The sequence below is a fragment of the Danio rerio genome, chromosome 12 (assembly GCF_052040795.2).
Source record: "Danio rerio strain M-AB ecotype USA chromosome 12, GRCz13ab, whole genome shotgun sequence".
NCBI lineage: Eukaryota > Metazoa > Chordata > Actinopteri > Cypriniformes > Danionidae > Danio > Danio rerio.
Window position 1 is genome coordinate 12,237,252 of NC_141032.1, and position 21,841 is coordinate 12,259,092.

The 21,841-nt window shown below is 36.9% G+C and overlaps 1 protein-coding gene and 2 long non-coding RNA genes across 13 annotated transcripts in view; 1 reads left to right on the forward strand and 2 right to left on the reverse strand.

Moving 5' to 3' along the window:
* Window positions 1-3,013: 3,013 nt before the first annotated feature.
* On the reverse strand, window positions 3,014-7,099 carry LOC147841304 (uncharacterized). The gene is made up of 2 exons (XR_015503956.1): window positions 5,730-7,099; window positions 3,014-5,688 (listed from the first exon to the last, which is right to left on the reverse strand). It is a non-coding gene; the product is annotated as an uncharacterized LOC147841304 (long non-coding RNA).
* Window positions 7,100-8,585: 1,486 nt separating this feature from the next.
* Window positions 8,586-10,755, forward strand: LOC147834411 (uncharacterized). The gene is made up of 2 exons (XR_015503951.1): window positions 8,586-9,695; window positions 9,738-10,755. It is a non-coding gene; the product is annotated as an uncharacterized LOC147834411 (long non-coding RNA).
* Window positions 10,693-21,841, reverse strand: part of plekha1b (pleckstrin homology domain containing A1b) — a 101,494-nt gene continuing 90,345 nt past the window's right edge. For 4 of the 11 annotated variants that reach the window (XM_087275953.1, XM_087275955.1, XM_087275957.1 and 1 more), the window contains one exon: window positions 10,693-15,084. In XM_087275953.1, the coding sequence (XP_087132079.1) occupies window positions 14,779-15,084 (306 nt within the window). In that variant the 3' untranslated portion in view covers window positions 10,693-14,778. Of the gene's footprint in view, window positions 15,373-19,284; window positions 19,828-19,924; window positions 19,968-20,262; window positions 20,349-20,522; window positions 20,652-21,621; window positions 21,727-21,841 lie in introns of those variants that run through there. The other 7 variants (XR_015503931.1, XR_015503932.1, XR_015503935.1 and 4 more) reach the window with 5 other exon arrangements.

The following is a 21,841-nucleotide window of genomic DNA, read 5'->3' on the forward strand; positions in this document are numbered from 1 at the left end:
ACCTGCTAGGATATACAGGGAAGCAGGTGCAAATTGGGTGGAAACTAGAAAATGAAACATGGTCGTGACCATGATTAAAAAGGGGTACCTTTCCAAAACTTGTATGGTTGGAAAAGCAGCTTTCGACTAGTTAGAAGAATAGCTACTTGTTGGTATGACAAGACATCTTGATATTGCACAAAATAAGCTATCATGAAGTACAATATGTACATTTCATACTTTACAGATTTAACTTGTGTGCACATGCTCTGAGTGAAGGAATCTCCCTTATAAACCCAAATAGCATTATTATGCAAAGAAACAGTTTCATTATCAGAAATGATCACTCCGCCACCTGCTTAATGTCATAATTAACATAGTTTGAACAAAAGTAAGGAAACAAATCCTACTTTTCTGGGAAACAGTTTTGACTAACTTCTTCTCATTATTTTTGACAAGGGCCTTGGTGGTTGTTCCCAGTGCACAGACTGAGAGCGGTGTAGGTTTAATCCAAGTTGAGATGCAAGTATAAATGGCACCAACTCAAAATACACAAGATTGACAGGTACAATGGGACTAAAAGTCCCCTTTAAGGATTTCTGTCCCTATTGACATTGGTTGCATCATGCAGTTGTTGCAAACTTGCCAGCTGCACATCTATGATGCGAATCTTCTCTTTCAACACATTCCAAAGGCGCTCTACCAGATCTGACATTTGGTACCCACAACATGAGCAATACAAGGCGTGCTATCTCTCTCTCTCTCTCTCTCTCTCTCTCTCTCTCAAACACACACACAGAAAGAATTACTTGGTAATCCTAATACTTGTACTGTTTTTATATAAAGATAATTATCATTCTCATATCTAATTTAAGAGTCAAACCTTAAAATAAAAGGAAAACAATGGTGTGACTCGATTTAAAAACAATTCAACCAAGAAAATATGAACTTATGGGACATTTTACCAGAAACGTACATTATCTGTGCCTAAAATAAAAACATAAATACAGTGAATATAAAGTATTTCATCCCAAAAATTTCTAAAATGGACTGATGGTTGATTTCTGTGAGTTGTTCTGTAAAGGAATGTCCTTCATTTGTTTCTCAGATTTTTTTTCTTTAATAAAAAAACTTTACAAATGTACAAACCCTGTCATTGTCCAAAGCTTTAATGGTTTTGTAATGCTAAAAACTGTTATTTAGAAAAAAACAAAACCTTCTGAAATAGCAAGATTAAATTGTTATCATTCACATCAATTGAATAAAAACATGAAATTATAAATTGTACAAATAAATACTACAAATATATAATACAAATAAATTTACAATTTTCCCCAAGTTTCTATCAGTCCTGTCACATTTGCATTAAATTTAGCATACAATGCGTGTAATACACATTAAAGGCTGTGATTAGAAAGTGACATCATTTAAAGGAGAAGCTGACAGTGATCATAGATGCGTTCTATCATTGAATTGTATGATTTTATTCTTGTTTTTGTATGATTGTTTGAGGACGACAAGCTAAAAGTCAGGCCCGTCACATTTTTTACAAGTGAAAATGTACGCTACTGGTAGAATGTCTGATATTCATCTCATCTCATTTTCTTCCACTTATCTGGGGGCCGAGTCTTAAAAGAAAACTCCCAGCCTGATCTCACGAGGAAACACAAGTATTTTACGTTTTTTCAGTTTAGTGGCTAATTCATACGAATTAATGGCTAATTTATTCATTCATTAATTCAAGGAATTAGTGGCTAATTCATACGAAAAATGTACGATTTTAAAAAGGAGGTGTGGCACCTTACCCCAACCCTAACCCCAACCATCATTGGGTGATGAGCAAATCGTACTAAATTGTACGAAATAGATCGTACAAATGCATACAATTAGCCACTAAATCAAAAAGCTACGAATTGGCGTGAGATTGCGTTGGAACTCCAGACTTCCCTCTCTCCAGACACTTCCTCCAGCTCCTCTAGGGGGATCCCGAGGCGTTCCAAGGCCAGCCGAGAGACATAGTCCCTCCAGGATGTCCTGAGTCTTCCCTGAGGCCTCCTCCCAGTGGGACATGCCTGGAACACCTCCCTAGGTGAGGTCCAGGAGGCATCCAAAATAGATGCCAGAGTCACCTCAGCTGACTTCTCTCGATGTGGAGGAGCAGCGGCTCTACTCCAAGCACCTCCCGGATAACTATAAGAGTATCCATAAGGGTGCGCCCTGCTACACTGCGAAGAAAACTCATTTCGGGTTCTTGTATCTGAGATCTTGTCCTTTCGGTCAGCACCGAAAGCCTATAACCACAGATGAGAGTAGGAACATAGATTGACCGGAAAATCAAGAGCTTTGCCTTTCGGCTGAGATTCTTCTTTACCACAATGGACCAGTACATCGACCACATTACTGCTGCCAGTGCGCCAATCCGTCAATCAGTCAATCTCATGCTCCATCCTTCCCTCACTCGTGAACAAACCCCAAGATACTTGAACTCCTCCACCTGGGTTAAGGACTTTCCTCCAACCTGAAGATGGCAAACCACCTTTTCCAATGGAGCTCTGGAGTCTAACATGCACTGGAAACAAGTTTGACTTATTGCCAGCAATGCAAACCAAACTCTTACTCTGTTCATACAGGGATGAGAGAGCCCTTAATAGAACGACTCTGACCCCAAACTCTCAGAGCACCCTCCACAGTGTCACAAAAGACATGATCGAATGCCTTCTCCAAATCCACAAAACACATGTGGACTGGTTAGGCATACTCCCATGAACCCTTGAGCACCCTGGTGAGGGTATAGAGCTAGTCCAGTGTACCACGGCTTGGACGAAAACGGCACTGTTCCTCCTGGATCATAGGTTCAACCATTAGTCCCTTATATCAAGTGTTCCCAAACTTTTCAGCCCATGACTCCCCAAAATAAAAATGCCAGTAACTTGCGATCCCCAAAATCCTCTGTATTATAAATACAAAAACCTTTCATACAATTATAAATACAAGTTATAAATACAGAAACCTTGCATACAATTCTGACCCTCACTTTGAGAATCACTGCCTTATATTACAAATCAAAAACATGGTGCAGCACATGTTCCACAATAAAAGACATACAGTATTCATCCCTGGGGTTGTGAATCAGTTTACATACACTCTTAGCATATGGGCCCTTTACACATTCCCAGGCTTCATCATAGTTGGGTGTTGAATGAGATGAGCGGTACAGCAAATATCATTTCACATGTCCATGTGCCCCAACAGTACTACACACAAATGTGTTTATGCGACTTATAAAAGAGGGGAAAAAATACTACATCTCACAGACCTTTTTTTCTCTCAGATCTTGGACTGTATTTTGCAGTTTTGACCTGATATACTTAGAACAGTGATCTTGCAGTTCTGAGAAAAAAATAATTATGACCTATTAACTCAAAATTGGAAGAAAGCCTCTAAACTCACTATTTCTTGAAATGGTCGCAGTTCAGAGAAAAACGGTCAGAAATGGTCAGTACATTCTGAGAAAGTAAAAATAAAAGCATATTACATGACAAACTTGGAAATGTTAGAAAAAAAGTGAGAATTTTGACTCTCTCCGAAATCTTCCCAATCTCTTTTTTCTAATTTCTTAAATGTGACAGTAAAACAATTTACTTGAAGGGGGTGTTCATAAGACAACTGACATAATTTTTTTATAATCATGACATGACACATCAAGAAGAACATTGTATCCATGTTAATGACAACTGTCATTAAGGGTTCTATTTTAACGATCTAGGCGCAAAGTCTAAAGTGTATTGTAATGTACTGTAATGTGTATTTATATAGAACATTTATTGTGTGTGGCCATACACCCAAAGCGCTTTACAATCATGAGGGGGTCTCTCCACACCACCACCAGTGTGCAGCATCCACTTGGATGATGGGACGGCAGCCACAGGACAACGGCGCCAGTGCGCTCACCACACACCAGCAATTGATGGAGTGGAGAGCAGTGATCGAGCCAATTCGGTGGAAGGGGATTATTGGGAGGCCATGATTGTATGGGCCGATAGAGGGACTTTGGCCAGGACACCAGGGTTACACCCCTGCTCTTTCACGAGAAGTGCCATGGGATTTTTAATGACCACAGAGAGTCAGGACCTCGGTTTAACGTCTCATTCGAAAGACAGTGCCCACTGACAGTACAGTGTCCCCTTTACTTTTACTGGGGCATTAGGACTCACACAGACCACAAGTTGAGCGCCCCCTGCTGGCCTCACTAACACCACTTCCAACAGCAACCTAGTGTTTCCTAGTGGTCTCCCATCCAGGTACTGACCAGGCTCAGCCCTGCTTAGCTTCAGTGAGTAACCAGTCTTGGGCTGCAGGGTGACATGGCATGGTGCAAAAGTATTAGGAATGTGTCTGAATCTACTTTTGTTATTTTAGTGATGGAAAAATACGGATTGTGCCCTGGCGCATGGTTTTACATGGTTGAGCTTAATCTCTAAATGAGTTATAGGTGTGTTTTGAGAATAATGTGCATTAAACCAATCAGTCTCATATTCCATTTCCTCTCATCTTTTAAGAGTCAGCTACAGTATGTCGGGATTTGGCGTATTTGTTATTCATATGGCAGACTGTGTAAGTGGAAAAACTGAATGCTTCACTAGCGAAAGAACAGTTAAACAGACCATCTGCAGCACAATGATAAAGAACAAGCCTCCTCCATTCAGCCTCTTTACATTTACTCTTTACTTTACTCCTTTACTTTCATGGATAAGGAAATGGTGTTGTACACACTCCACTCCACCAGGATTTAATGAACAATAATAACGTGTGGTCAAAAAAGTTATTTCCAAACACACGTCCTATTTTTATGCCCCATATGGTGATACGTCTCCAAAACCCAACAGGTGGCCAAATCTAAATTTGTTTTTATTAAAACAAATATAAATATGCATATAATAAACAATACTACTAATTATAACATTATTCAAATGCAAATTGTCATGAATGAACTAAAAAAAAGCCCCCAACATGAAGCCATGGAGGTGTTGGTTTTTATATTTATGTAGAAAAGAACAATTTTGGTAACATTTTAATTCTTTAATTTTTTCATATGTAAAGAAATTTGTGCATTGCTGTACATCCTGTGTGTTTTAAGCAATGTGTAAGTGTTTGGACCTGCATAGGTTTGGTGCATAACTAGCGCGCTCTGCGCTGGACATCAGACCAGCTTTCAGTTGATAAATGGTGGGGTCTATTTCAGTTCCTCAAAAAAGCAACAAATCCAACAATGCACCTTAACACACCTTCCTTATAGACCAGCACACCCATGAATCCACAAAGTGCGCAAATGGATTAGCTATTTAAACAACATGGCACAAAACATGAAAATTAGGGTTGTGCTGTTTTAAAAATAGCAACAAATTGTGCCTTATTGTCCCGAGTGTATGATAGGACCCGGTGCATTTGTTTATGTCAAGCTGTCATAACAAAAACATCTAAAACGATGTATCATTTGCAATTAAATGACATACCTGAGAAAATGACACTCAATGATTCTCTCATTCACATTAATGACATGGGTCATGAAAATCTTTTTAACATCCCTTCAAGTCTAGTGTTCCACTCAGGAAACTGTGGTTTATGAATTCAAAGTTTATATCTCACATTTAATGCTTATACATCAGCAGTTCTGAATTTATTATAAACCAGTTTTCATGAACACACACACTCACACACACACACACACACACACACACACACACACACACACACACACACATATTATTTACAGTGTTTTTTCCTGTTTTTTTAAGTACATTTAAAATTACGTAAAATTAAACACAGTCGGAAGAACGTTATGAACTGATTACATAGACTTTAAAAGCAGCACATACGCATGCACCAATTGCCAAATCTTGTTAATCTGTTACTGTGAACATTATGGCACATTTCTCTTTGTTTGCCTTGCTTTGTTTGTCAATTGTTTATGTGGTTTGCTGCCGGGATTGACCATTTGCCAGTTATTTGACCATGACTCTGGATTCCCTGCATCTGTTTGCCCCTGTGTTGACTGTTGCTTGCCTGACCATCTCTGTGCAATAAGCCTACATTTGGATCTGCACTCCTTTGTCAGCGTCCCCTTCACGTTACAGTTCCATTTCATTTAAGATTTGTAACTGAATCATTCCATATAACTTAAACCTCTACATATTTACATAAATACATAAATGTAACAACTGTCATTTTAAAGTTGTAGGAATTTTAATCAGTTGTATCTCGTATGTTGTTTTTTTTTTTTTATCCAAAATAAAACCGTTAAACCACGACCATGAGCATGTCTTGGCATTTTATTAAAGGTGTTTAACTGAATGATTTAGGGAAAATGTTTTCTCTTGAACTTTTAATACAGTCACTTTATTGATGGTGTTCGATCATAATAATCTAGTAAAAGTCTGTAAAATAACAGTGTTTCTCTGTAAAACTCTTAGCGTGTAACTTTACTAAACGGATTTGATGATAATAATCTAGGACGAGTCTGTAAAATAACAGTGTTTTTCTGTAAAAATTTTAATTAAAATATCTGTAGATTTATTATTTTTTGTACTTTATTTCAACAAAGAAATGTTACCGTAACTTTATGGTTTATGCTTGGCAGCCAGTCATTTGACCTTTTTTTAATGATTTTTTTTTTTTTTACAGTGTACATAATATATGCCGTAGTGATTTCCTCAAGATAAATAGAAAAAAATAGCACAGCTGGAATCACTACAGAAGTCGCCATCGCCTGATCTCATATGAAGCAAGAGATCGCAATGACATATAATGACGTGCAGGTGCTGTAGTGCTGGGGGTAAATGTTAAAGCCCTTCCACTTCACCCTCGGTTTTAAGGGCCAAGGGGAACGGGTAGGGTTACAAAAACAGAATTGGGATTGGGCCTTAATAACAATGCAAATATACACACTACATAATTCTGTAACTTTTCAGCATTATGTTTATGTTGTTAGTCTAGTCCAGGGGTCACCAATCTCATTCCTGGAGGTCTGGTGCACTGCAGGGTTTAGCTCCACCTTGCCTCAACAAGTATTCAAGTTTACCTAGTAAGACTTGGGCTGTTTCTCAATATGCGTTCTTCAGCCGTCTTGCGTCCTCGTGCAACGTCATCATCAGCTGCCTAAGTTTAGTTCAAATACTCAAGACCGCAAGTACGGAGGACGCGTGAAACTTCCCGGATGTGATCTTGATATCGAGGACGCACTGATGCAGACTTGAGCACTGAACTCGCTCTGGAAGTCCCAAGTCATTGCGACTGGAGGTGGAAAGCACAGCAATTTAGATTAATTATTAAAGTTCAGAGATATAACTTATTTACCTTAGAAGCAGGCCCGGATTGGCTAATCGGGAGTACCGGGAGAATTCCCGGTGGGCCGGTCCGTTTTTTGCCCGCGAGGGCCGGTGTCCCTAGCTCCAGAATCTGTTGCTCTCAGCAGTCACACTTTTTAAATTAATGTATTTATTTACTTGACCACAGTCTTCTTATTCAATATTGTACCGCAGCTCTGCTCTTTCTATTTTCTCGCAGCCTCGTGATGAAGATGCAGCCTGCAAATGGTTGAATTTATTACTGTTGTGGTCGAGTGGTTAGCACGTTAGGTTTTGACTCCAGCGATCTGGGTTTGATCCTCGGTAGAGTAATTTTTTATTTTTATTTTTATTGGTAAGACATATAATACTGTTAGGGTTGTTGAACATTTGAAGTTCTAAAGCAGCTGTTTTCTCAAAAAAGACGTGATAGTGTCATTAGAAACTGAATTGGAAATCACCTTATTTCAATATAGTCAGTCGTGAACTGAGGTGGGCCGGTCTGAGGCTTGAAACTCCAGGGCTGAAAAGGAGTCCCACTCCGGCCCTGCTTAGGAGTTTCCCTAAAGGAAACGGTGAAAGTAAACATAACCATGAACATCTTAATAGGAATAAACACATTAAGGGTGTTTATTTGCTGAAATTCGTATTAAAATGTGTTTTATTTATATTGTGCAGAGTATATTTATAATGTTCTTATGCAAAGTATATATTTTGAAGAGGGGAAAAACAATAAATCGTTGTATGAGTGCTGTAATGTTTAAATAATTTACCATTTAAAACATGTGAAGGCCATGTGACCATCAGGAAGAACGCAGCATCTCAATTCTCAAAGGATCTCAAATTCTCAGTTCTCTGCCCTCTCGGTCTCCTGAGTTCGTTCTTCCGAGGACACCTGGCAAGACCGGTCTCCACAAGAACACAAGTCCGTTCTCTGCGTTCTTGGAATTGAGAAACAGCCCTTGATTAGCTTGTTCAGGTGTGTTGGATTAGGGCTGGAGCTAAAATTTACAGGACACCTGACCTCCAGGATCAAGTTTGGTGATCCCTGGTCTTGTCTGTGCAGATCAAGCTGATCACAAAGTCTAATTTAGTTTGCAATTGTACGCCAGAAAAAAAATAAATTAAAAATAAAAACAAGCCCACCAAATCCTAATGTCTTCAAAAAGAATGAAAGTTTCTGTATGATCCAAAACCTACCCCAAGAAAAAGGATTTGAGCACCAGATTATTTCAAAAAGAATTTATGAATCAAACAGAATTTGACATGGCGATCCTCAGGTTGTTAGGAAGGATTTTTATTGTATTCATTATCATCATTAGTCTGATTAAATCTTTATTGGAAACTGTTACAAAGGGGTACATTCACACAAGAGCGGTGCATCAAAAGTTTGATGTATGTTCACGGTGATCTTCAAATATGTCTTAAACTGATGTATTATGTATTCCAGGCCAGTAGTTGGTTGTGTTAATAAACACTATGTGTCTACACACTTACAGTCTTACAGTCCACAACTTTTGTTTTAGCTCTCAAGTAATAGGTAATGCACATGGATATCATGGATGTAGAAGATAGTTATTTGTTGTTAATTGTCAGAATTATTAGCACCCCTGTATATTTTTCCCTCAATTTTTGTTTAATCGAAAGATTTTTTTCCAACACATTTCTAAACATAATAGTTTTAATAACTGATTTATCTTTGTTATGATGATAGCACATTATATTTTACTAGATATTTCCAAGATACTAGTTTTTAGCTTAAAGTCCAAGTTAAAGCCTTAACTAGGTTAATTAGGCAGGTTTGGGCAAATTATTGTATAACGATGGTTTGAAAAATGCTTAAAGGAGATAAAAATTTTGACCTAATAATTTAGAATAAAAACTGCTTTTATTCCAGCTGATATTAAACAAACAAGACCTTCTCTAGAAGAAAAAATAATATAGGAAATACTGTAAAAATATTCCTAGCTCTGCTAAACATCATTTGGGAAATATTTGAAAAAGCCAGGAGGGCTAATCATTTTCACTTCAACTGTTAATGGTTTTTTAAAAGTTTGTTTTCAGGCCTTCAAAATGTTGTTGTCATGTGAATGAAAGGCCAAAATACTTTCAGTTTTTATGTAAATGACAAACTAACAATGTACTACCAGTCAAAAGTCTGGAATAATCGTTTTAGAATTATTTAAAACTGACTAATCAATTGTTGCTCAATTATTGCTTATGATAGCTCACTTTGAGTATGCTAATTTTCTCTGAAGTCTAAAGCCACGGTCACACTATACACTACCTGACAAAAGTCTTGTTGCCTGTCAAAGTTTTAGGAACAAAAAGTAATAACTTGACTTCTAGTTGATCATTTGGTATCAGAAGCGGGTAATATGAAAGGCAAAGGCCTCTAGATTACGCTTATTTTAGCAAAATGAAATATGATCATGCCTTGATTTTTAATTAAGAAATTAATTTCTGACTTTGCTAAGACACAAGTCCTGTCATTTAAAAGAAATGATGTACAGTATAGAATATAAAGTCATGGTGCAGTGGAAAAAAAAATATTATTGTGTATGACTCCCATGAGCTTGGAGGACAACATCCATACATCTCTGCAATGACTCACATAACTTATTAATAAAGTCATCTGGAATGGTAAAGAAAGCGTTCTTGAAGGACTCCCAGAGTTCAACATTCTTTGGATTCATCTTCAATGCCTCCTTCTTTATCTTAGCTTAATAATGTTCATTTCTGGAGACTGAGCTGCCAATCTTTGCGCTCCTTGACCTACTTTGCTCTTAGTAACTTTGATGTGGAGGCTGAATTATGAGGAGCGCTATCCTGCTGAAGAATTTGTCCTCTCCTGTGATTTGCAATGTAATGGGCAGCACAAATGTCTTATTACCTCAGGCTGTTGATGTTGCCATCCTCTCTGCAGATCTCTCACACGGCCCCTCACTGAATGTAACCCCAAACCATGATTTTTCCTTGACAAAACTTGACTGATTCATCTGAGAATTTTGGATCCATGTGGGTTCCAATAGGTCTTCTGCAGTATTTGTGATGATTGGGATGCAGTTCAACAGATGATTCATCGGAAAAATCAACCTTCTGCCACTTTACCAAATAATCACCTAGTAGTCAAGTTATTATTTGTTTTTGTTTTTTTTCTACAAATGAACATCAGTTGGTAGCAAGACATTGAGTGTGCATTTTACACAAGTGCTCAGCCTTTTATAAAAGCTACAACAGTTGCATAAATACTCTCAGCTGAGCATTTTTAGAAGAGTGCTGGAATTTTCAGCCGCGCAAAAATGCTTTGGTGGACACGCTGAAAAAAATTAGAGACGATTGGAATCAATAACAATAAACTGCAATAAAATTTCACAATATTACTTTTTTATTGTATTTTTTCAAGAAATACATGAAGTGTAGCTGAGCAAAAGTGACATCTCAAATATCTTTATTCCAAAATTTGGACCGGTAGTCTCTTTTATAAAATCAGTTATGGTTCTTTTTATTACAGACTTCTTGAACAAAAAAATAAATACCAAACTTAAAACAATATACTTCCAGTTTTTCAAACCTTATAGTGTAAAATATACTAAACATATATATTTTCTACTGTACATTATGTGTTTTGATGCCTGACTTCCTTTAAAGCTTTTGAACAGGCATTGTGTGTTTTAGGCTACACAATCTCGCGGCAATTCTTAATGTTTTGATTTAGTGTCCAATTCAGCTAAATGTACACAATCTCATTCATGTATTTTAGCATGATTTGCTCTTCCCACAATGACGATTGGTTTTGAGGGTGGGATTTGGGGGGCAAATTTCCATTTAAATATCTTTTGTACTAATTCAATTGTTTGAATTTGTACAAATGAGCTACTTTAAGCACTGTTTCTGTCAAAACTTAAAAGTTCAATTTATTAGTGAGATTAGGCCGAGTCTAAAAAAAAGGGGGAAATATCAGTTACTGCATAGAAATTTAAATGTAGATGCCACATTTGACCATTCCTTTCACATCTGACATGGTAATGCATCTTGAAATGGTCAACATGTTCCCTGCACAGCCTACCCTCTCAGAAATAAAGGAATAGGAGCTGTCACTGGGGCAGTACCTTTTTAAAAGAAACAAATTTGTACCCTAAAGAATCCACATTGGTACCTCAAAGGGGCATATTAGTACTCAAATGTACCTAAAACGTACCTATGAGTAGACCCACAGAATTCCGCAGATTTTTAGGCCAGTATTATTTCGGTTTATTTACTTGAGTAAATGTGTGTAAATCTAGATTTATTCAGTTTTTAAATTAATTACAGTAATATTACTGACTAACATGAAAATGTTCATCTGATTTATGTACAATGCAGTTTTTACAGTAATAGTTTCTATCTTTTAGTAGAGAAATTATATGAATCTAAATGGATTTGCATTTAAACATTAAATAAAAGTTAAAAAGATATTGTTTTTTTATTTTATATATTAAGCTTTTAGTTATGATACAAAAAAATAATAATTTCGCAGAAATCCACAAGGTTTTACCAAAATTCTCAGCAGAAATAGCAAAAAACGTCCCCAGATTCCGTCTGGCCCTATCTATGAGGTACCATTATGAACCCTTCAGGTACAAATGAGAGCTCCAGTGACAGCTCCTGTACGTTTATTTCTGAGAGTGTACGGTTGAGATTTGAATACTTGAAGAGATTGGATAACCTTTCACTGGTGAAAATGTCTGTGTTTTTATATGCAATAGTCAATATTGTGCTGGCCAAAATAATTGCTGACACACTCTTATCACCCCAATTGACCATATGACTGCTATGGTTTTCGAATAGCCAGCCCGAGTATCTTTGGTGAACTGCAATATTGTTTGATACAGCTGATTTTAAGATCCACCTTGTTTAAAATCAATCATTTTTGCATTTTCTATTGTCGTACACAACTGTGTCAAGCTGCTTCCCTTCGTGGTGCTCAAATTTAAGCAAATTTTGATCTGGTTTTATGGCTGAACATTGAAATAAATGCTTACTGTAGGTCTATTTCACTGATTACATATTAAGATAACTTACATATTAAGAATTACACTACCAATGTTGTTAAAGGAACATTATAAAATTGCAAACCTTTCACCATTCTAAGCCTACAACCAAATGCAGATACACCTTGCTCTGCAAAATTCACAGACTGGCTTTGACCATTCAAATATTGCAGATGAATTATGACTTGACATATGCTGCCCATAGATACAGCCACACTGTAAAACCCAACAGTCAACTTTTTTAAATGAAATGAGTGTAGTTAACTCAAGTGAAAGTTATTTCTACTCATTTGAAAAGAGTTTTGAACTCAGCGTCGAAGGTAATGAGTTAATTAAATACCTCATTACTTCAACTTGAATGGAGTAAGTTCACAGTACTCTTATAGATTCGTTTTTGAACTCAAATGGTTCATCGTAATCGGTTTTCTCAAACAGTTTGAGTAACCTATTGGGTTTTACAGTACTCAGTTGGTTTGAGTTCTCTTCATTTATTATTTACTGTGCTAAAATTGCTTTGTTTACTCAAATGGGATAAGTTCACAGTACTCATTAGGATTAGTTTTTTTAACTTAGATGCTTGGTTGCAATCGGTTTCACTCAAATGGTTGGAGTTACCTTAACTTTTTGGGTTTTACTATGCATATATAAATACAGTTAAAGTCAGAATTATTATCCCTCTTGAATTATTATTCCCAAATTCGATTTAACAGAAAGATGTTCATAAGTATAATAGTTTTAATAACTAATTTCTAATAACTATAATAATAACATACATTCTAATAATTTTGAATTTCTAATATAATAAGATACTTTTACTCAGCTTAACCAGTTTAATTAGGCAAGTTAGGGTAATTAGGAAAATCACTGTATAACGATGATTTGTTCTGTAGACCAGTGGTTGCCAACCTTTTTTTGCCTGAGACCTGTTTTTCCTCCGGAAAATATTGTAAGGCCGCCCTGAACATTTAATGATATTATCACTCATATAAGTTTGCAGTAAGGACGACAAAAAATGTTGTTTTCAAACAAACGGTATGTTTAATACTATATCTAGATATGTCTATGCACAAATTATAGCCTAATGTAAAATATAAAAGCAAAACTTCAGTAAGCCATTTGTAACCGAAAAGCGTAAAATTGACCTTTAAATATGACCTTTATATTGATCATATATTAGTTGCCAATTTTTCAGAGTTTCTTGTCAGTAGCTGTGACGTCCCTCATCTCATTTTGGGTATGTGTCAGTTTCTTTTGCCTTCCGCTCAAAAAATGCTCTAAGCTTGTCGCTGAATTGGAGATGAGTCGTCTGCAGATTACTTAATAATCTGGACGGCCTCATGAATTCGTTAGCAAGAACTTTGGTGCAGAAAATACACTGTGGTCAGGGACTCTTTGCTTCGAGAGAACTGAATAAAACCATACTTCCGATAACTATCTTGGTGTTTCCTGCATTTCGTGTTTGCAGTATTGCTAGTGTTGCAACATTAAATGTTTTGAGCTTCCTCACCTGGGTCCAGTATGCTTGGGTCATTAGTATTAGCTGCTGAAGGTGAATCAGTGAGACTGATTTTGTGGAGGACGAATTACAAACTTTTATACTTTAAGCTCAGCCAGGGGATAAAATAAACTAAGGCAACATGATCGTTCTAATTGTACACCGCTAAAAAACTTTAAAAATATGACGTGACCCCTCATAGAACTCGCTGAGGCCCCCATGTGGGCCAGGACCCCCCTGTTGGGAACTGCTGCTGTAGACAATCGAAACTAAATATTGCTTAAGGGGCTAATAATATTGACCTTAAAAGGGTTTAAATAAATTAAAAACCGCTTTTATTCTAGCCGAAATAAAAAAATAAGAATTTCTCCATAAGAAAAAAATATTATAGGAAATACTGTGGAAAAAAATCCTTGCACTGTTAAACATCATTTAGGAAAAATTTGAGAAAAAAAAAATCACAGGAGGGCTAATAATTTGACTTCAACTGTATCTATGTGTAAGTGCGCTAGTACACCTAAGCGTTATTTCCCACTCACAGCATTTTCTTTCTGTTGTTATCAATGGAAGCGCTATGTTTTTCACTAAGGCGTTCAGTGTGCATTTTACACAAAGTGCTCAGCCTTTTATAAACGCTCCAACAGTTGAAAAAATGCTCTTGTTGAGCGTTTTTAGAAGAGCGCTGGAATTTTCAGCTACGCAAATAAGCTTTGCTGGACATGTGCCCTAATTTCCCTTAGCAGAAAAATAATTGCCAACTATTGTTATCAACGAATGCCAATAACTTTGTGTAATAGTGTACAATTCTTTGAGAGGCTTGAGATTAATTAAATTTCACAGTCCTTATTATCCCATGATGCATTGGGCTTGAGTCCCTACCGTTATCATTTGTAATGTGCGTGTGTGTAAAATACCCAGAACATTGCTGTTACACTTCGCTAGTGTGCAAGTCTTTATCTTTAGGGGAATTTGAAGGTGGTGTTATGTTGGTTCTTCTCTGCCAAGGCGAGCAGTCATCTGTGTTTACTTGAAGTAGATTTGGGGCGACTCCTGGAGCGACAGGCGCGCTCGTGCCCCGGCCCGCATGCTGGTTCGCTCTGCTCCCTCCCACGCCATGCTGATGGCCCGAGGGGAGATGGCACTCTGGGAAACTGAGTTCAGCGGGGACGGGTGAGCGAGAAGTTGGGAGACTTGGTTCATCGTAGTAGAAGGTCGAGGTTGGTTCAGCAGGCTCCTGCGGAGATCGAGGAACAGTTACAAAAACACCAGAACGCTGTGTCAGTTGGGACAGAGGAAACAGATTTTGTAGAGAGGGTGAAAAACTTGAGAACAGGGTGAAGCAGGAGTTACAGCAGGATGTTAAGTGCAGTTTGGGACACAGGCGGCAGTCAAACAATGGCAGTGAAAGCAACCAGGCTGGAAGATGTTGATCATTCCGGGAAACAGCAGGAAGAGGAGAGCTGGTAGTGCAGGAAAAGGGCTCGTTTTTTGATTTTTAGTGTCTCAGTGTCACATTTAATCTCTGAAAGTGAAAATAAAAGGTGGAGATCAGATAAAACAGCATTGGAGGAAGACAGAAGGTAAAATTGTAGGACAAAATATATATAAAACAGACAGGTCTATTAAAAGGCTTTGAGGAGACAGTATTCACCGCAAACTTTTTAAACTCAAAACCAAACACTTTTTCACACGAAGGAAGAACTGTAGAAGTGTCTGTTCTGATTAACACTAAAGTTTGACTGTTTATAGTCAAATTAACATTTTTATTAAGCTCGTCTTATGTTTTTCTGGTCTGGACAGATCAAGATTTCATGTTGGTGTGAAAAAGAAGCACACTCTAGCATATGCTTTAAAACAGTGTAACATATATAATAAAATAGATACTTAATGCTCATTTTTTAGACAATTAAGTCATTTACAATACTATTTAGTTCTATTGTCTATTAAATATGGATAATTGTTTTGACAACCATTAACTAAAATATATTAAAGGGCACCTATGATGAAAACCAACTTTTGTAAGCTGTTTGGACAAGCTGTGTGTAGGTATAGTGTGTCCACAGTCATATTGTTGTAATAAAAACACAATAAGTCTCTCTTTTTGAATTCCCTGATGTTAAGGATCCAAATCCCAGTAGTTTTGAGGCCCATCCCAATGTGATGTAGGAGTGCTGTTTTCCCCGCCCACCAAATTGATTGACAGCAGTGTCTTAACATGACTCCATTGTAACGTGTATAATCATATCCACAAAGCAGGTAGTGCGCACCTCAAGAATGAGTTTTGCAGGTTTAAAAGTTTTTAAAATAGTGCAGGTTTGCAATAAAGACATTTGCTATGTAATTCAACACCGTAATTCAATTAGTACAATTATAAAACAAGATGCTTCAATCCCAGTTTGTGGACTTGGGTTTAGGTTTATTATTTATTTATTAAATTGGGTTTATTTTGTACATTAATATAACGGATGTCCATACAGCAGTAGGCATTAATATGTGTCTTGTCATATTTACTGTGCAAAAATAGTGCAAATCTAAACGTGTGTGTGTGTGCACAAACTTTATAACTACATTGTGTGTGACTCATCGTAGCAGAAAGGCTTCAATTAATTCCACATCAATACATCAAATAGCCATAAGGAAAGTTCTTACTGTAGTAAGGGAGATCTGCTTCATTCTTATCTGTCACTGTACTGTTTATCGACATGAAACGCAGCAAGTAAAGTCTACACCCATCAGAGTGATCAGTTTGAGTACCGCTTGATCTCTGTGGCTCTGATATGCACGTGGAAAAGGGGGGTGGGAAGAACCAGCTCATTTGCATTAAAGGCATAGGCAACATCTACAATATCGAAAACTACAAGCTCAAATATCCTAGATTCAGAAAGTTATAATGATTAATCTGATGAGTGTTTTGAACTGAAACTTTACAGGCACATTTTGGAGACACAAAGACTTATCTTAAATCTTGACAAATAGGTAAAATAGGTGCCTTTTAATGTAATTCATATTGAAACTTGTGTGTTAGCTCAAATAAATGTAAAAAATAAAAAATATCAAAAAATGCACTGCCTCAAATTTTTTCTAACAATAAAATATGTAAATATATATTAAATGCGCTTATTTAAAAATGACGAAATACATTATAACTTTTCAAAGCTTAAAATTAGGCAAGGCAAGGCAAGTTTATTTACATAGCACATTTCATACACAATGGCAATTCAAAGTGCTTTACATAAACAATAATAAAAGAAACAAGTAAAATAAAAATAAAAACAAATAATAAAAATGCGTAAAAACAAAACAAAACATAAAAACAGGTAAAATGTGATATAAAAGAATGAAGAAGAAGAGAAAAACATGATCGTGCAATCTGTCGGACGCAGCACAGTGCTCATTCAGTAAAGGCACAGCTAAACAGATGTGTTTTCAGTTTTGATTTGAATGTGCTTAATGTTGGAGCACATCTGATCATTTCTGGAAGCTGATTCCAGCAGTGAGGGGCATAGTGGCTGAAAGCTGATTCACCCTGCTTTGACTGAACTCTTTGAACTTCTAGTTTATATGATCCTAATGATCTGAGTGATCTGTTAGGTTTGTATTCAGTGAGCATATCTGTGATGTATTTAGGTCCTAGGCCATTTAGTGATTCATAGACCAGTAATAATACTTTAAAATCTATTCTGAATGTAACTGGCAGCCAGTGTAAAGACCTGAGTACAGGTGTGATGTGCTCTGATTTTCTGGTTCTGGTTAGAATTCTGGCCGCAGCATTCTGGATGAGCTGCAACTGTCTGACTGTCTTTTTAGGAAGACCAGTGAGGAGTCCATTACAGTAATCCACCCTGCTGCTGATAAAAGCATGAACAAGTTTTTCTAAATCTTCACTAGAAACAAAGCATCTGATTCTTGCTATGTTTTTGAGATGATAGTATGCTGATTTACTGACTGCTTTGACATGACTGTTGAAACTCAGATCTGACTCAAGAGTCACACCAAGATTCTTGACCTTATTTTTTGTCGTTTGACCTTTAGTGCCAAGGTACGCATTTACCTTGAGAACCTCATCTTTGTTTCCAAACACAATCATTTCAGTTTTCTCTTTGTTTAACTGAAGAAAGTTTTGACACATCCAATTGCTCATTTCATCAATGCATTGGCATAGGGTGTCAATGGGGCTGTAGTCATTGGGCAGTAAGGCTAAGTAGATCTGAGTGTCATCAGCATAGCTGTGGTAGGAGATTTGGTTCTTTCTCATTATTTGGCTTAGAGGGAACATGTAAAGGTTGAACAGGAGAGGTGCCAGAATCGAGCCTTGTGGGACTCCACACGTCATGGGTGTCCACCTCGACCTATGGTCACCTATACTGACATGGTAACCTCTACCTTCAAGGTAAGATCTAAACCATTTGAGGACCGTGCCAGACAGCCCAACCCAGTTTTCCAGCCTATCCAGGAGTATGCTGTGATCGACAGTGTCAAATGCAGCACTGAGATCCAACAATACCAGCACTGTTATTTTACCTGAATCTGTATTTAGGCGTATATCATTGATTATCTTTATAAGAGCGCTCTCTGTACTGTGATGTGATCTGAAAAAATTAGGGGAATTCATCTCTTTTAATACACGTAAGAGAATTATTAACATTTACAGTTTTTTTACTGTAAATTTACTGTACTTTTAGGGTTTTTAGTACACTACAAGAACACATTAATTGCACTCTACTGTACTTCTTTTTCACAAGCTATATACAAGTTTCATAAGTTATATAAATTATGATAGTGATAATAACTGGAGATAATATTCTGTTACCATTCCGTTACCTGTAAATGCATATGATGAGCATGAGATTGAACCAATTATGATAATTTATTATTATTTTTTAAAAACTCTTTAAAGTTGAACCTAGCCATTCCAATTTTTATAATATTTATTTCTTAAGTTATTGTCATCTAACAGTTGTTTTGTAAGAGAGTCTGATAGTAATATGACATCAACATATTAGATTTGTTTGTACATTAGAGTCCACCTAATCATTTTAATATGTGCTGTAAATGCCGTCAGCCTAAGATACATGGTGATCACTTTTTATCTACAACATGCAATATAATTCAGTTAAACAAACTTGCATTTCTTTTCAAAATATAGATTTAGATTGTGATTAACCAATACTACACAGCAAAATATGGGGACCCAAAACAACTCTATGGGTGTTAATTTCAACCCTTTGAAAGTGTCTCATGGGGTCCACTCAAAACAGACTTAAATCAACACTTTCAAAAGGGTTGGCACATTGACACCGAAGAAAGGGTTAATTTTAACTCTGGGCAGAGTTAAAATATGTAACTATATTCAACACCGCCTGGTGTAATATATTGTTATTTTATTCAACTCTCTTGAGTGTAAAAATGGTAAAAAGGTCAAATAGACTGTAAATTACAAAAGAAAAAACATTTTATTTGAAAACATTCACCACTTCAACAATTCATTCAGTTTTTAAAATGCAACAATGTCAAATATGCTTTAAATGTTTTATTAGTACAGACAGTATCAACAAAATATGTATGACCAGTGCTCAAAAAGGCTGTTTCAGTCCTTTGGTCCAAACTTGATGTTTCATCAGAGCAATTTGAAAGTTCAATATAGCGTCACTCATAGTTTTCTTCTGAACTCATAGTTTTCTTCTGAAATTACATTTTAAACAACTTGGCGTGCAAATCTTTCACTTCTGGTGTTTCCTTGGTCCTCCATATCAAACACAGCAGTTTAAATGAAGGTATAAATGCTGTAAACTTGTGTGAAAACAAACTAGAGCTAGGAAATCTCATCAAGCATGTCCTGTGAATGAAGTGCTTCCCAGCCACAGGATGTCCTTTATATCCATGACGATGTAGCAGCTGCTGATCGCTCGTCTGGTGGTTCCTGATGCACGGATATAGGGTGATGCTCATCTAAGAACTCTTCAAGACTCCAGCATGACTAAGAAAAATGTTTGAAAACAAATTGCAATCAAATTCTATGATATATTTAAAAGAACATTTAAAGTAAATAAAACATTCAAGAAATCTAAACTCACCTTTTGAAAATCTTCATGATGATCCACAACTTGACTCTCCCAGCTGATTGAGGTGACAGGATATGGAAAAGTAGAAAAAACACATACATCACTGTTGGATCTCCAAAACAATTAGGTTAACCACTATGTCTAGAACTGGAAAAACAGGCAGCTGTCTGTCCAGAATCCTGAATTTAACACAACACTTGGAGCAAAATTTAGAGGAGCTTAAAATCTTTTATATCATTTAGTGATGCTGATTTCCCAAAAATATTGGCCACAGTGTAAAAAATATTCATAAACTTACAGTTTTCTGTAAGCGTGTGCGTGCATGTGTGTGTGCGTGCATGTTTCTTTACCAGATTCAACTTGTTAGGCCCTTTCAGGTGCATTATTGACGCCACCTTTCCTGGAGTCTAGCAGATGTTTCAGGTCCAAATATAATCTAAAATATTAGGATAAGCAGAAGAGGAAAAGTGCAAAGCAGAGCAAAACATTATTTAAGTAACAGTTCACCCACAATACAAAACTCATCACCGTCATGTCATTTGTTATTCTCTAATGCTCTAATACCCTCTTAGCTTATTGTGAAACAAATAAAGAACTTTATCAAACATACCTTCATTATTTTCACCACATATGACCAAGAAGGTGTGCTTGGTGTCATTTCACCAACTCTGGAAATACACCATCCGTCTCTAATCAGCCACCGTCACAGGGTCTTGTGTTATTGTATAGAGAACTGTGGCTGTTAAAAAACAACAACACATTAGTATCAAACACATATGCATAACCTTCAGATAAAAGAGATAAACATCACAAAGTATGCCTCACACTTTTTCAGATATCTTTTGATTCAGATGTTGATTATTGATAATAAATCTAAAAATCAAACTTATATCATCATTAGGCTGCTCAAATATGAATCAGTTGATTAATTTTACAGACAGGTGGCTGTTTACAACGCACTAAATTGTCTTTAATAAAAAGGAAATGTTGTGTACAGTACATGCTAAGTTTAGCCTATAGTTTTAAGCACAATATCATGTGGGAGAAAAAGCTTGACTTAGATGTTCCTGACTACAGAAATAGCCTAACTTACTAACGTCAGACATCCCGAGTTGGGAAAAGTCATTTTCGGGGGATACAGAGTTGATTTGCGGGAGGTAACGTTAGCGGGAGAAATGAGAACCTGAAGAGCAATGAGATGAGTTGCGCGCGACGTACCTGAAGAGCGGTGGGGGTGACTTGCGTGCGACGTACCTGAAGAGCTGGGAGGGATGCGGTGGAGAGGGGTGTGTAAAGTGTTTAATGACCGGGCGGGAGACGCGCGATTTCCAGGAGATTATCATTCATTTGCGGGCATCTACTTGGGCATCTGGGAGTCTCTGTGCATTTGCGGGATAACGTTAACGTTAGTCCCGCAACTTCCGGGAGACTTCTGTAACGTCAAATGTCTGATAAAGTGCAAACGTGGTCATTTAAAGACATTAATGTTAACATTCCGACTTTAATGGTTGTCAACACTTAATATAATTCAAGCGTAACTGTTACGTTATCACGCGAGTCTATGGACTAACGTTATATGGACGGCCACGAATGAACCAGTTTAAAAGAGCTGCGGTGTTTAAAATAACCAAATTAACGTACACGAATAACAAACAATCATATGTTTCAGTCAGGAAGCCTTTTACAAGTAAGCATGTTCATTTACTCACCAGATATGTTTTAGAAACTCCAGAGCTCATGGAAACCGTCCTGTGTTGCCGTTAGCATCCGGGCAGAGTAGGCTAGGCTGCTCCGGGGATTCCCTCGCTAGTTTGCTTCAAATTAAAGGAGAAGTGTCGATTTTATTTTTCAGATGGGTAACAACGCACAAAATAGCATTAAGCGTGACAGAAATGTGTTGAACATGTACATTTGATGTTTTTATGCACT